Source organism: Calypte anna, chromosome 4 (genome assembly GCF_003957555.1).
Source record: "Calypte anna isolate BGI_N300 chromosome 4, bCalAnn1_v1.p, whole genome shotgun sequence".
Taxonomy (NCBI): Eukaryota; Metazoa; Chordata; class Aves; order Apodiformes; family Trochilidae; genus Calypte; species Calypte anna.
In genome coordinates this window covers 16,613,001-16,624,877 of record NC_044247.1, presented here as the reverse complement: position 1 = coordinate 16,624,877, position 11,877 = coordinate 16,613,001, and the positions used below count along the sequence as shown (strand labels likewise).

The following is an 11,877-nucleotide window of genomic DNA, read 5'->3' as shown; positions in this document are numbered from 1 at the left end:
GGGGGGTCTCTGCCGCTCAGCCCACATCCCAGCTGGTGCAGCTGGGGACTCCCCAGAAGCTCTGGGTTCCCCACAGGCACCACTCCCTTCCCTGCTCCCTTCCCTGGCAGGCAGGAGGCAGGCTGTGGCTGGAGCAGACTTGCATGGTTTTATTGCAGTCGAGCACAAAGGAACCAACTGGGTGACCAGAGGCCAACGCTGCAGCCTTTGGGGGTCCCCTTGAGCCAAGGGGGAGGTGTGGGCTCACAGGGCCCTTTCTGGGCTGCTCTTGGTTGGGGTGAACCCAACCTTCCCAGCACCCCTTTCCCTGGCTGTGCCAGGGATGCTGAGGAAGGCAGCGGGAACCCACCCTGCTCTGGGTTTGCTCTGTCCCCTCCTGCCACAGCCCTCTCTGTCCTTGCAGTCCCCTCTGCAGCTGGGGGGACTCCGTGGGGAACTCCTGGAGCTGGGGATCAAGTGGGGCAAGGCCAGGACAGGCGCTCCAGCCCGGCTGCATCTTGGTGGGGAGCAGGGTGTGAGGCAGTGCGGTTGCAAAGTGTCCCGGTGGCAGCCAGAGGGGCGGCCTCGGGGCACCCAGGGCTGAGCTGCCTGCGGCCACGGGGCACCCAGAGCTGTGGGGTCCCACTGATGGGGTCACCTGCCCCCCAGCCGGGAGACGTCCCACCACCAGGCCAGGCTGGGAAGCAGCTGTGAGCTGTGCTGGTGGGCTCAGGAGGGGTCTGGCAGGGAGAGAGCCTGCAGCTGCCCCTCGGGACCCCCCAGCTCGCTCTCGTCCCGGCTGCTGTCGAGCGTCTCTGATCCCTCGAAGCATCCCGAGTCCCGGGGAATGTCTCCCTTGGGCTCTGAGGGTGAAGCCTGGGCTTCGGAACCATCACCTTCCTCGGGCTCACTTGCTGCTGGGAGAGACAAGTGGTGGGGTTAGTGGGCAGGGGATGTCCGCCCCATCCTGTTCCCCGCTCTTACTGTCATAGTCCAGGAGGAGCTCAGCTGCTGTCAGCAGTTTGGCGCGGTGCTGGGGGTCAGTGATGTTCAGCTCGTTGAGGTGGGTCTCACGCAGCTCCTTGAAGTCCTCCAGGGTCTGGTAGCCATTCAGCAGCAGGGTGGAAATGTGCTCCTGGGGCAGGGGGTGGCATGGTGAGTGAGGGCTCTCCCTACCTGGCCCTCCACACTAGCCATGTGGCTACCGCCTCAGCACAGCCCCACGGTGGGCGCTTGCCCAAGCATCATCCATAAAAGCCCTGTGTGTCCCCTTGGGGGTGAAGTGGAGGGAGCCACAGGGATGGGGAGCAGAAGGGAGGGTGGTCCCGCTGCTGGCACCCTGGGCTCGTGCTGGCTGCCACTGTCCCCCTGTCCCTTACCTGCAGGTTGATGCGCTCCAGCAACTCGTGGAGGGTCTTGGGCTTGAGCCTCTTGCTCTTGCAGGAGCCCCGGCTCTTGCGGGCAGGGAGTGTCTCCTCAGGGATGATATCCACGTAGATGAACTTGAAGGAGCCCACCCTGTTGTTGAGCAGCCCTGTCCAGGTGCCCACGGGCGGCTTCTCGATGATGCCGATGATGTCCCCTTTCTGGGACGAGGGAGGTGGAGGTGGGTGCAGGCGTGAGGAAGGGGTTCCCTGCCACCCTCCCTGCCTCCCCAGGACCCTGGCCCGGGGCTCACCCGCAGCTTCAGTGAATCCTTGTCGTAGGGGCTGGGGGTGAAGTCGGTGTGGACGCGTGCCCGGCCGCAGAAGGGACCGGTGTAGGTTGGGCTCTGCGGGCTGTCCCGGCTGCTGCCCCCAGGGACGGCCACCTCGCTGCCTGCCGAGGGGAGTCAGGGGCTCAGGGTGGGTAGGACAGGGGGCTGGGGTCCCGTGGAGGCTGGGCTCACCGCTGGACAGCTGGTGGGTGACTGGGGGGTGTCCCTCTTCCTCCATCTCCAGGTAAGGTGGTGGCGCCTTCTCAAGGATTGGTTCCTCTATGCTGCTGGCTGGGGACAGGGGACACGCGGCCTCCTCCTCCTCCTCCTCTGTGTCTCCCTGCTGAGGGGACCGGGGTCAGGTATGGAGGGGGAACTGCCCCTCAGCCTGCCTGGACCCCCACTCACCCTCCCCTCGGCCAGGGCTTTCACAGCCATTCTGCCCATCTTGCGGTTCATGGTTCTGGAGATGACTGCTCGCCACTTCTTGCTCAGCTTCATCCCGCTGCTCCGGGTAGCATCGTCAGGGGCAGGGCTGCTGGCCTCATCCTCGGGGATCTGGCAGATGGGTGGAAGGTGAAGGTAGAGCCCCCTCCCCCGGCAAACCTCCGCTGGGTCACACAGGACTGCTCCTTGGGGAGCGAGACCTCAAATTCTGCCAGAGCTGGAACCTCTGGGGCTGCTCCCCCAGGAGGAACAAGACTTGGGGGAGACAGACTCCTGTGCTGGATGGGAGGGGAGGGGGTCCCCGGGGAGCAGGAGGTGGCCAGGGGTGCTGCTGCCCTCGGGGAGGCTGAGCACTCACGTTCTCCTCCAGGTTGAACTCCTTCTTGCTGGGAGCGGGGGAGGTGACTTGGGACTTGGCGAAGTCCTTGAAGCTGCTGGAGCGCTGGAGGGAGAGCTGGGGGGCAGGGGAAGGGCTGAGGGACCCTCCTTGTGCCCTCCGGCAGCCGGAGCAGCCGCAGCTCAGTCTCGGCTTTGGGCCAAACCCACCCAGGTGCGTTTTGGATCTCAGTCCTGGTGCAAGCCTCCCTCACTGGCTCTCTGAGCCCTCCCCGTGCCCCCTTTCCCCTCTCTCCTTGCCCTGGGGTCCGTGTCCCACGGGAAGGGGTTCCCCTTGCTGGGGTGCTGGAGCACCCTGGGTACCAGCCAGTCCCGGTCCCTGCATGGCCCCGGCGCTCTCACCGTGGCGCTGGGTCTCGGCTCGACCGCAAACGCAGCAATTTCCTTTCTCGCGTCTCTCTGCCGGGGCCCTCCTCAGCCCCTGCGCCCTGCTCCGGCTCCGCGTCTCCCCCCCCCCTCCGCCTCCTCCCCTCTTCCTTCGTTGTTATCTCCTCGGCTGAGCATCCTTTATTGCTTTTTTTTGCCATATTCTTTTGCAGAGGGCTGGCCCGGGTAAGCACCCCTGGCTCCATCCCCACCGTGCCTTTACTGAGCAGGACCAGCTCAGCTGGAGCAGTCGTGCGGGTGGGCTGACACCCTCCCCCCCAGCACCCCCAAACCCAACAGCAACCTCCTCCCCCCCACCCCCCGGTGGCAAAACAGCAGCGAGGGAAGTGAGAGCTGTGGCTGGGGCTGGGGATGCCCGCAGGGTCCTGCCGGAATGGCTGGGCCACCCCTGGGACAGGAACGGGGGGCTTCACCCCAATTCCCCCCCAGAGCTTGCCAGCAGTGGCGTGTGGCTGTCTGTGGCTGCGGGCAGGACCTCGACACATGGCAGAGTGTGGCCAAGCTGTCGGGAGCTCTAGAGGGGGCTCGGGGGGTGCCCGGTGCTGCCGATGGCTCCAGGCACTCGGTGAGGTGCTGCTTGGGGACCAACCCAGGTGACAGAACTGTAGCCTCGCGTGGCCTCTGTCGCCTCCACCACAGGAACCGTGTGCCTGGCAGCCTCGCAGCTGGACGTGCTCACGCTGTGGGGAAGGGGACCCACTGTCCCCCCCTGCAGAGCCCCCCAGTCCCACCCACACCCACAGTGTCCTCGGGAGCCTGTTCATTCCGCCAGGCTGTGAGCCAGGGTGCTGCATGAGGCCAGAACCACGCAGCAGCAAGGCCGTGGTGGCCAGTGGTGGCCAGTGGTGGCCAGGACCAGCAGTGCTGGCCCCAGGGGTGCCCCAGCCCCCCGACTCCCTGCCCAGCATCCCACAGGCACCAGGCTTGTCCAGTGATGGACGCACAGGACGCGGGTCACTGTCACCAGCCATTACCTTCCTGTGTCCCGGCTCCTTCTCACCGGCGTTGGAGGGCTTGCGGCGCAGCATGATGCCGGTGCCGGTGCTAAGGGTGTGGTGTTGGGTCAGCACCGGGCAGGTCCCGTCCCACAGCACCAGCAGCGGGGCCGGGCAGCGGGCAGGAAGCTGTGGGTCACATGAGGATGCTCGGGGCTGCGCGCTCAGGGCTGTGGGTGCGCAGCCTGGGGCAGGAGGAGGAAGGAAACCCTTGGTGGTGGCCCCCGCGGTGGCCATGGCTGCCTGTGCTCTCAGTCACCCTGCTGGTGGCTACCGTGTCCCCCGTGCCCGATGATGAGGGTCCCCAACCCCTCTGCCATGCTCACCCTTGGCGCCTGGTCACAGCACGTGAGGGCTGAGTCCTCTGTGTGATGCTTGGTTTGAGATGTCCCCTGCAGGTCCTTCTAGCTGGGCATCGAGCCCAGGAGGGACACACACTTTGTCACCCTGCCAGGAAGGCCCTGCTCACACCACCTGCTCTGCATCTTCTTGCTCCAGTTCCCCCATCTCTTGTCCCAGTCATCAAAATCCACCCTGAACCTGCTTCCTCGCAGCCAGTGACAACTTGGCCACCCCAGGGCTGGGCAGGTGGCACGGGCTGGGTGACACGTGTGGGGCTGGGGGCCACATGAGGGGCTGGGGGCCACGTGTAGCCAGACACCATCCTCCCAGCAGCCAGCAAGGGGCAAGCAGGCTGAGAGCACAGCGGGAATGCAGCACAGCCCCCCGGCCATGCTCGCGTTTAATCAGAAACGAGCAAACAGAAAACACAGAAAAAAAGGGAAGTGAGCAGCGGGAGGAAGAACCGGAGGGCAGGGAGGGGCTGGCGAGGGCTCAGGCCAGCAGCCTGAGGGGCAGCATGGCCAGAAGGGTGGCGATGGCCAGCGTGGCAATGGTGGCAGTGGTGGCAGTGGCAGTGCTGGGCACAGGGAAGGGCTGGGTGCTCCTCTGCAGCCATCTGTGCTCCTCCTCCAGATGCTGCCGCAGCAGCTCCGGCCCCACGCGTGCTCGGATGGTCTCGTAGTACGAGTTCAGGTACCGGATCTGCAGCCAGGTACCGTGTGGGTCTGCAGGGTGCCACCTGCCCCCCTTAGCCCACCCCACCCAGCTGGCCCCACCGCAGACCCCGTTGCCCCTCTCCATCCATCCCTGCCTGACTCCATTCACCCACCCTGGCTGTGCCGTGCTCCTGCTCTCCCACCACATCCTCACACCACCTGCCCAAAGCCCCCGTGGCTCACCCCAGCTCTTGCCCCCACCCCGAGCACCCCAAACCTGCTCTGGTGACAGCAGGTTGAGGTCGATGAGGTTGCGGTCATAGGGCACCAGGGACACCACCTCGAAGGTCATGAAAGGTTCCTCCCTGCTCTGGTGCTGCCGCAGAAAGGTGGCAGTGGGTGTCCCCAGCCCTTGGGGTGTCCCAGGGGTGCTCCCCCGTACTGTGGCTCTCCCTGACCCCTTTGTGTTACCTTGGTCTGTGCCTCCACCACGAGGGCGATGTCCTCAATGCGGATCCCGAACTCTCCATCCCGGTAGTACCCGGGCTCTGGAGGCCAGGGGAAGGAGCCTGCTCAGTCTTGACCCCCAGAAACTACCCCAGCCCCTCGCATCCACCCAGAGGGGCCTGATGTGGACCCTGAGCAGGGCCTAGAGCTGGCCACCTCCTCCCATGGGACATCCCCAGGTCCCCATGCACTGTCTGGGGGGGGTGGACACGCACCAATGGAGGTGAACATCCCGGCTGTCAGTGGCACATTGCTGGACTGGAAGCCCACGGGCCCTGTGAGGGACATGCAGTGGGTCACAGCTCCTGGGGATACTGTGTGCTGCAGGGACACCCTGACAAGGACTGAGTTGTCACCACGGCAAAGACCACCATGGCAAGGGTCATCTCAGCAAGGGTCACGGGACCACGTCCAGCTGGGACCATGGGACCGCCTTGGCAAGAACCACTGGGGTCACCTCTGTGAGGACCATGGTGACACACCAGCAAGGACCCTGCAGGTATGGGACACCCCTGCCCCACAGCAAAAGGTTCAGTAGGGAGATGAGAAGCCCCTGTCCCTGTCTGTGCCCCCACATCTCATCCCCTGTCCCCAGTGCTGGTGCCACAGCTCATACACTCGTGGACTGAGAGGAAGTTGCCGATGCCGTGGCCGGTCCCATGGCCGTAGTTGAGTCCCACGTCCCAGAGTGCCCGTCGGGCGAAGGACTCCACTGCTCTCCCTGGGGAAGGATGGGGAGGGATGGGAGCTGGAGAACCAGTGCGGGCTCCTCCTCTGCCTTTGTCCTCCTCCTCCCCACACCCGGGGTCCCACGAAGCTATGGGCTGAGCACCCACCTGCTGTGTTGGGTGGGAAGATGAGGCGGGCCAGGTCGATGTTGCCCATCAGCACACGGGTGTAGGCTTCCTGCCAGGGGCACGGCCAGGGGGCTGAGCAGGGAGGTGCCCAGACCCCCCACACCCAGAGCACATCCATCCCTGGCTGTGGCCAGGGTGCTGGGCACCCCACGGGGTGCTGGTACCTTCTGGAGCGGGGTGGGGACACCCCAGTGCACTGTCCGGGTTATGTCCGTTGTCCCGTCCCTGCGGGAGGAACGTGTGTGTGTGTGTGTGTGTGTGTGAAGGGGAGTGGGGTTCCCGTATCTGGGGGCCCCTGCCCTGTGCTGGGGGCATGTTGGGGGAGGTCAGGGTAAGGGCTACCCACAGGTATTGTCCCCCGGTGTCCAGGAGGTACATCTCATCCACAGACAGCATCCGGCTGCTCCCGTTGGAGGGGCTGTGAGGGGAGGGGGAGTCAGAGCTCTGCTCCCACCCCTGCTGCCGGACCCCCCAGGCCTGAGCCCTACCTGTAGTGGGCAAGTGCCGCGTTGGGTCCGCTGGCTGAGATGGACTGGAAACTGGGCCCACGGCTGTGTTCCTGGGCCCTGGAAGGCAGCAGGGAGGGGAATGCTGGGGGTCCCCGGCTGCCCGGCACCAGGCAGGGGGGACATGGCAGCAGCACTGACTGGCGCAGGGCATCGATGTGCTGGGCTCCTGAGAACTCATCCACCTGCCCCTGTGGGACCACCTTCTCCAGCCACAGCAGGTACTGGATGACAGCCACCGCATCCCGAACCTGGTGGTGACATCAGAGATGGGGGGGACATCAGCACCCTGCTTCTCTCCCCTTCCCCCCGTGGCTGTGGGGACAGGGACAGCCCTTACATGAGCAGCACGCAGCAGCTCCTGCTCCTTCTTGTTCTTCACAGCCTTGGCCAACATGACGGGTGAGTAGCTGTCCTCCAGCAGCTTCTCCTGCAAGGGTTGGCTGGGGGTGACACGGCTGTGGACAGCCACCCACCCCTCGTGCCCCAGGGGTGGCAGTGGCACCTCCTTGGCAGGATGGGGGTGATGTCACCACACCTGGGGGATGATGCTGTAGAGCCCGTAAGTAGTGTACTCGGTGCCCAGCCAGACGGTGACGTTGCCCTGGATGTAGAGGCCCAGGTGGGCTGGTGCCTGCCTGTAGGACAGCAGCTCCACGCAGAGTGTCCCTGGGCACTGTGCCCGCAGGGACTGCCGTGCCTCTGGTGACAGCCGCCACTCCTCCACGAATAGGCTGGGGAAGGGAGGGGTGGGCACAGCCAGGGGCTCAGTTCCCAGGCAGGACACATCGGCAGGGAGGAGGGGGCTGGGGCACCAGAGGGGATGTTGGATGGGATTGGGGCTCAGCTTCAGGGTGGGCTATAAGGTGGAGGGGATGAGCCCCAGGGTGGGCTGGGTGAGGGGCTGGAGCTGGGAAAGGTGTGAGGCTTGGAGGGGACACAAAATGGGGGTGGAACTGCAGGGCATGGTGGGCTCTGGGGACAGCAAGGCCAGGGGAGGATCCTGTGGGTGGTGGCCCTAGAAGAAGGTGGGTGTTGAGCCCCCTTGGTGCCCCTCCAGCAGTGGGAGGTGCTGCCCACCTTATGGTGGTGTTGGTCAGGAGGGTGTAGGAGTAGAAGACGGGGTTGTAGGGGATGTCGTCCCCACGGAGGTTGAAGAGCCCTGTGGGGAACAAGACCACCGAGCCCATGGCCACCACCTGCCCTCCCACTACCTGGGCTTGGAGCTCATGGCACCCCCCCTGGCACCCCCAGATCCCCCTGGTACCCACAGGCAGTCTCCTCCAGCCCTGCCAGCAGCACAGCCGTGGGGTGCCTCACATGCTGCTCCATCTGACTCCGGATCCCCTTCACCTTCTCCTGCCAGCTGCTCCCTGCAAGAGCAATGAGTGCCCACCTGGGCTCAGGGACCCTTGGGTGGTCCCCCAAGGCCACAGTCCCCCAGGAGTCTCGGGAGGATGGGGTGGTACCAGTGAAGGCTGCTGGGAGGCTGTAGATCTGTCCGGAGGCCGCGGGTGGTCTCTGGTCACCCCACACTTGATCCACAAGGTTGGTCTGGATGGGGAGCAGGGTCCTGCTGGAGCCCTGCAGCACCCGGCTGTAGCTGTTCCAGGCGCCTGGGGGAGGGGGGTGAACCCACGGTTGGGTGAACCCTGGGGAGTCCACCCACAGGGCCCCCCAGACACTGGCCAACACTACCTATGGAGAAGAGAAAAGGGTCCAGGCCGATGTTCCCCCCTGCAGGAACCTCCCGCAGGATCCACAGCCCGATGGACTCTATCCAGGCTGCAGGAGAGAGGGTGGCACCGTGGGGACCAGCCACGCCCCAGCCCGTGCTGCGGCCGTGCCTGGGGCTGGGGGGCAGTTGTGTTCAGGGGGGTTGAGGGGTGTGACCGCAGCCCCCCGCCCACGGACTCGTCCTCTGCAGCTCCCAGTTGCAGTCCAGTTGCCGCTCCGCCTGCCTCCAGTACCGGCTGTCGGTCCACAGCGCAGCCTTGTCCTGTGTCACCACAGCGGTGCCTGGCAAGGGGATGGGGGCTCAGACATCACCCCCGGGGATACCCACGGGGCGAGCCCCTCCCCGCGCCCCCCGCAGGGCCCCCGGGGTGCTGCGGACGCTGTCACCTGCGGAGCCGGTGAAGCCGGTGATCCAGCGGAGCCGTGCGTCCCGTTGGGTGATGTACTCACTCTGCAGCCAGGGATGGAGCTGTCAAGGGTGACCACAGGCTCCAGCACGGGGTGGGGGTCCCCGGGGTTGCGAGTGGGCCCCCCCCAGTTACCATGTGGGCGTCTGTGGAGGGGACGATGTAGGCTTGGAGGCCACGGTCTCGCATGGTGTCCCGCAGAGCAGCCAGCCGCCCCGTTGTGTCCGTGGCCGTGGGGGGCAGGTACTGGTGGCACAAGGGGGACAGGTGCTGGGGGGCATGGGCTGCAGAGGTGGGGCTGGGGGCTGACCCCGTATGGGGGTCCTGGGAGCAGGGGGGTGTTGGGGCACAGTGGGGCTCACCGGTGGGTCCACGGAGCAGTCCCTGATGTCGGTCCTGGCCTGTGGGTGGTGGCCGGTGGCACGGCCTGGGGACACAGGGACATGATGGAGCTGCCAAACACCCCTGCGCCCCCTCTGGGAGGGGTCTTGGGGTGGTAGCCAGCACACCCGATGTCCCAGCCCCTCTGACCCACCGTGGAGCAGGAGCAGCCAGGCTGCCACCCACAGCAGGGGCTGCATGGCTGCCTGTGGGGGGCCCTGGCAGGACGGGGAGCAGAGGGGACAGCTCCCCAGGGCCCTGGGTGACAGGTCCCTCCTCCTGCACCTTTGTCCTGGGGGCAGAGGGGTGCTGGATGAGAGGGGCCCAGCCCACGGCTGGCCCAGGGGGGTTGTCCTGTGCATTGGGAGTGGATCCTGCCCCTAAATAAAAGCAAACAGCAGAATCAGCACAGAGTCCAAAGATCCTCCTGGAGAGCAGGGAGGGCTGTGCCAGCCTGGCACATCCCAGACACCCTGGGGAAACCTGGCATGGGAGTCCTGGGGTGCCCCTGGGGGGGAAGGAGTAGAGCATCCACCGGGAGCCCCCAGGGATGCCCTGGGCAGAAGGGGATGGGAGAGGAAGGTGCTGTGGTACACCCAGGGTGACACCAGGCTCCACAGGGCCACCTTGGTGACAGGAGTGACAAATGTTGAGTGGCCGTGGGTTGGGTGGGGCACAGATGACTTCAGCATTGAGCAGAGCCAGGTTTGGTGGATCTGGGGAGGAGGTGGGTTTGGGATGTGATGGTGGGGACAGAGCACAGTGCTCAGGGGCAGCTGCCACCTCCCAGGGCCACTCTGGGACCCATTGTCTGCAGGAGCCATCTGGGCTCTGCCCTTTGTCCAGCCAAGCCCTGGAGTGTCACTGAGATGCTCGTTGTGACACTCACAGCGAGCCCTGACCTGCAGCCTGCTGCTCTTACTGCGTTTTTAATTTTTATATTATAGTTTAGTTCATTTTAGTTTGGTTTCCCAGTGCAATGGCATCTCGGTGGCTGTCAGGGAGAAGGGCCAGTGGGACAGCTCTGCAGCAGTGGTGGCCGTCCAGGGACAGGCAGGGACATCCCGGGGGGACGTATGCCCCACCACCTCCCACCTCTCCACCCAGGCACGGCCACTGGGGCTGGACTGGGGCTGGGGTGGGAGCCGTGGGCCCGCTCCCGGGTGTTGGGGGGGCTGCGGTGACTGTCCGGCTGTGTCACCGCAGTGTCTGGCTGTGTCACCTGGTCTTGCTCACCACGAGGTGGCACCAGGGCCGCGCTGTGGAGCCGCGCAGACCCCGGTCCCCCCTCCTGTCCCCTGCCCACCCCCGCTGCAGCAGCCCATCCCACCCCTGTCATACTGGTGTCACCACTGCCCTCGGGCTGGCTGTGCATGGCTTCGCTCCCCGGTCCGGGGGAGGACAGCAGGGCAGGACAGGGACAGGAGGGTGGGGGACACCCAAGCTGCCTGTCCTTGCTATGGCAACCGAAGTTTCCCCATCTGTGTGACTCCGTTGCCGTGGTGACAGCCCTGCAGCGCCTTGCTGCCCTCCCACTAATTAGTTCAAGGCGCTAATGATGCTGCCACTCTCCCTGCCCAGTGCCAGAGTTGATGGATCCCCCCTTCCCCCCCGTCCCTTTGCCCCTTGTGAGGGGTCCCACGGCGGCCCGCAGGGTGGCAAGGGTGTCCCGCACCTCCTTGTTCCCAGCTGCTGCTCTCGACCCTGCAATGCTGCCCCGGCTACCAGTCCCAATGTCACCCCCGGTGCCACCCCTCAAGGGCTGGGACTGTCCTTCCCTCACGGGCACAGTGTCACCATGAGCCCTGCACGTCCATCCTCCTCCTCCTCGCCCGGCACTGAGGCGGGGGGGGGGAATGTCACCGGCCCCCCCTGGGGACAGCTGGTGACATGTGCCACTCTGAGGAAGGCAGCGTCAACCGGACGAGGCCAGGAGCGTCCGGCCGGGCCCGGCCCTCCCGCGGGAGCTTTCCTCGAAGACGAGCAGGAGGAAGACTCCGGGGGGGGACATCCTCCCTTTGTGGGCTATTGTTGGCCTTCCGTCACCTGTGGTGGCCGCGGGGTGACTCAGGCCGGGGTGACGCGCCCGGCAAACAGGACACGGGGAGGGCGCGAGTGGCCCCAGGAATGCGGAAGCAGCGGTGGCACCGGGATGCGGTGACAATCCCTTGGGAAGGCAGGGACAGCGTGCCTGGGGGAGGATGCATCAGAGTCTGCTGCACCCCACAGCTTGGCTGCTGGCCCCAGGGAGGAGCACCTGGGCCTCCTGAGCTGGTGTCCCCCAGGGCACACCCCATTTCAGAGGCCAGTGACCCCCACAGACAGTACCCCTCCTCACACCCAGTACAGCCCAGTACAGCCCCTCCTTACACCCAGTACAGCCCCTCCTCGTACTCCATGTGAGTCCACAGGTCTCCATGAGCTGCTGCATCCTGGATCCCTTCCCCAGGAGACATTCCTCCTTGAACTTCTCCAACAGGAGTTCTTCCCATGGGATGCTGTCCTTCAGGAGCAGACTCCCCCACCACAGGCTGCAGGTCCATATCTGCACCACCGTGGACACCCACGGGCTGCAGAGGGATAG

The 11,877-nt window shown here is 65.5% G+C and overlaps 2 protein-coding genes across 4 annotated transcripts; both read right to left on the bottom strand.

The window, feature by feature from the left end:
• Positions 1-129: 129 nt before the first annotated feature.
• SASH3 (SAM and SH3 domain containing 3) lies at positions 130-4,103 on the bottom strand. Of its 3 annotated transcripts, none has more exons than XM_008500100.2 (8): positions 3,880-4,103; positions 2,481-2,576; positions 2,084-2,233; positions 1,868-2,018; positions 1,658-1,797; positions 1,359-1,565; positions 964-1,114; positions 130-896 (listed from the first exon to the last, which is right to left on the bottom strand). In XM_008500100.2, the coding sequence occupies exons 1-8, from the start codon at positions 3,931-3,933 to the stop codon at positions 709-711; spliced, it is 1,137 nt and encodes a 378-aa protein (XP_008498322.2). In that variant the 5' UTR covers positions 3,934-4,103; the 3' UTR covers positions 130-708. The 3 variants fall into 3 exon arrangements, with proteins under 3 accessions (XP_008498322.2, XP_030305012.1, XP_030305011.1); XM_030449152.1 differs by having other exon boundaries at positions 130-893; XM_030449151.1 differs by having other exon boundaries at positions 1,868-2,015.
• A 492-nt stretch (positions 4,104-4,595) lies between these two features.
• Positions 4,596-9,631, bottom strand: XPNPEP2 (X-prolyl aminopeptidase 2). The gene is made up of 21 exons (XM_030448983.1): positions 9,448-9,631; positions 9,275-9,339; positions 9,048-9,158; positions 8,893-8,956; positions 8,683-8,787; positions 8,467-8,553; positions 8,238-8,384; positions 8,040-8,141; positions 7,849-7,930; positions 7,307-7,502; positions 7,109-7,198; positions 6,910-7,019; positions 6,751-6,828; positions 6,609-6,680; positions 6,427-6,487; positions 6,242-6,311; positions 6,022-6,126; positions 5,621-5,680; positions 5,370-5,446; positions 5,176-5,274; positions 4,596-4,944 (listed from the first exon to the last, which is right to left on the bottom strand). The coding sequence occupies exons 1-21, from the start codon at positions 9,491-9,493 to the stop codon at positions 4,735-4,737; spliced, it is 2,037 nt and encodes a 678-aa protein (XP_030304843.1). The 5' UTR covers positions 9,494-9,631; the 3' UTR covers positions 4,596-4,734.
• Positions 9,632-11,877: the final 2,246 nt, after the last annotated feature.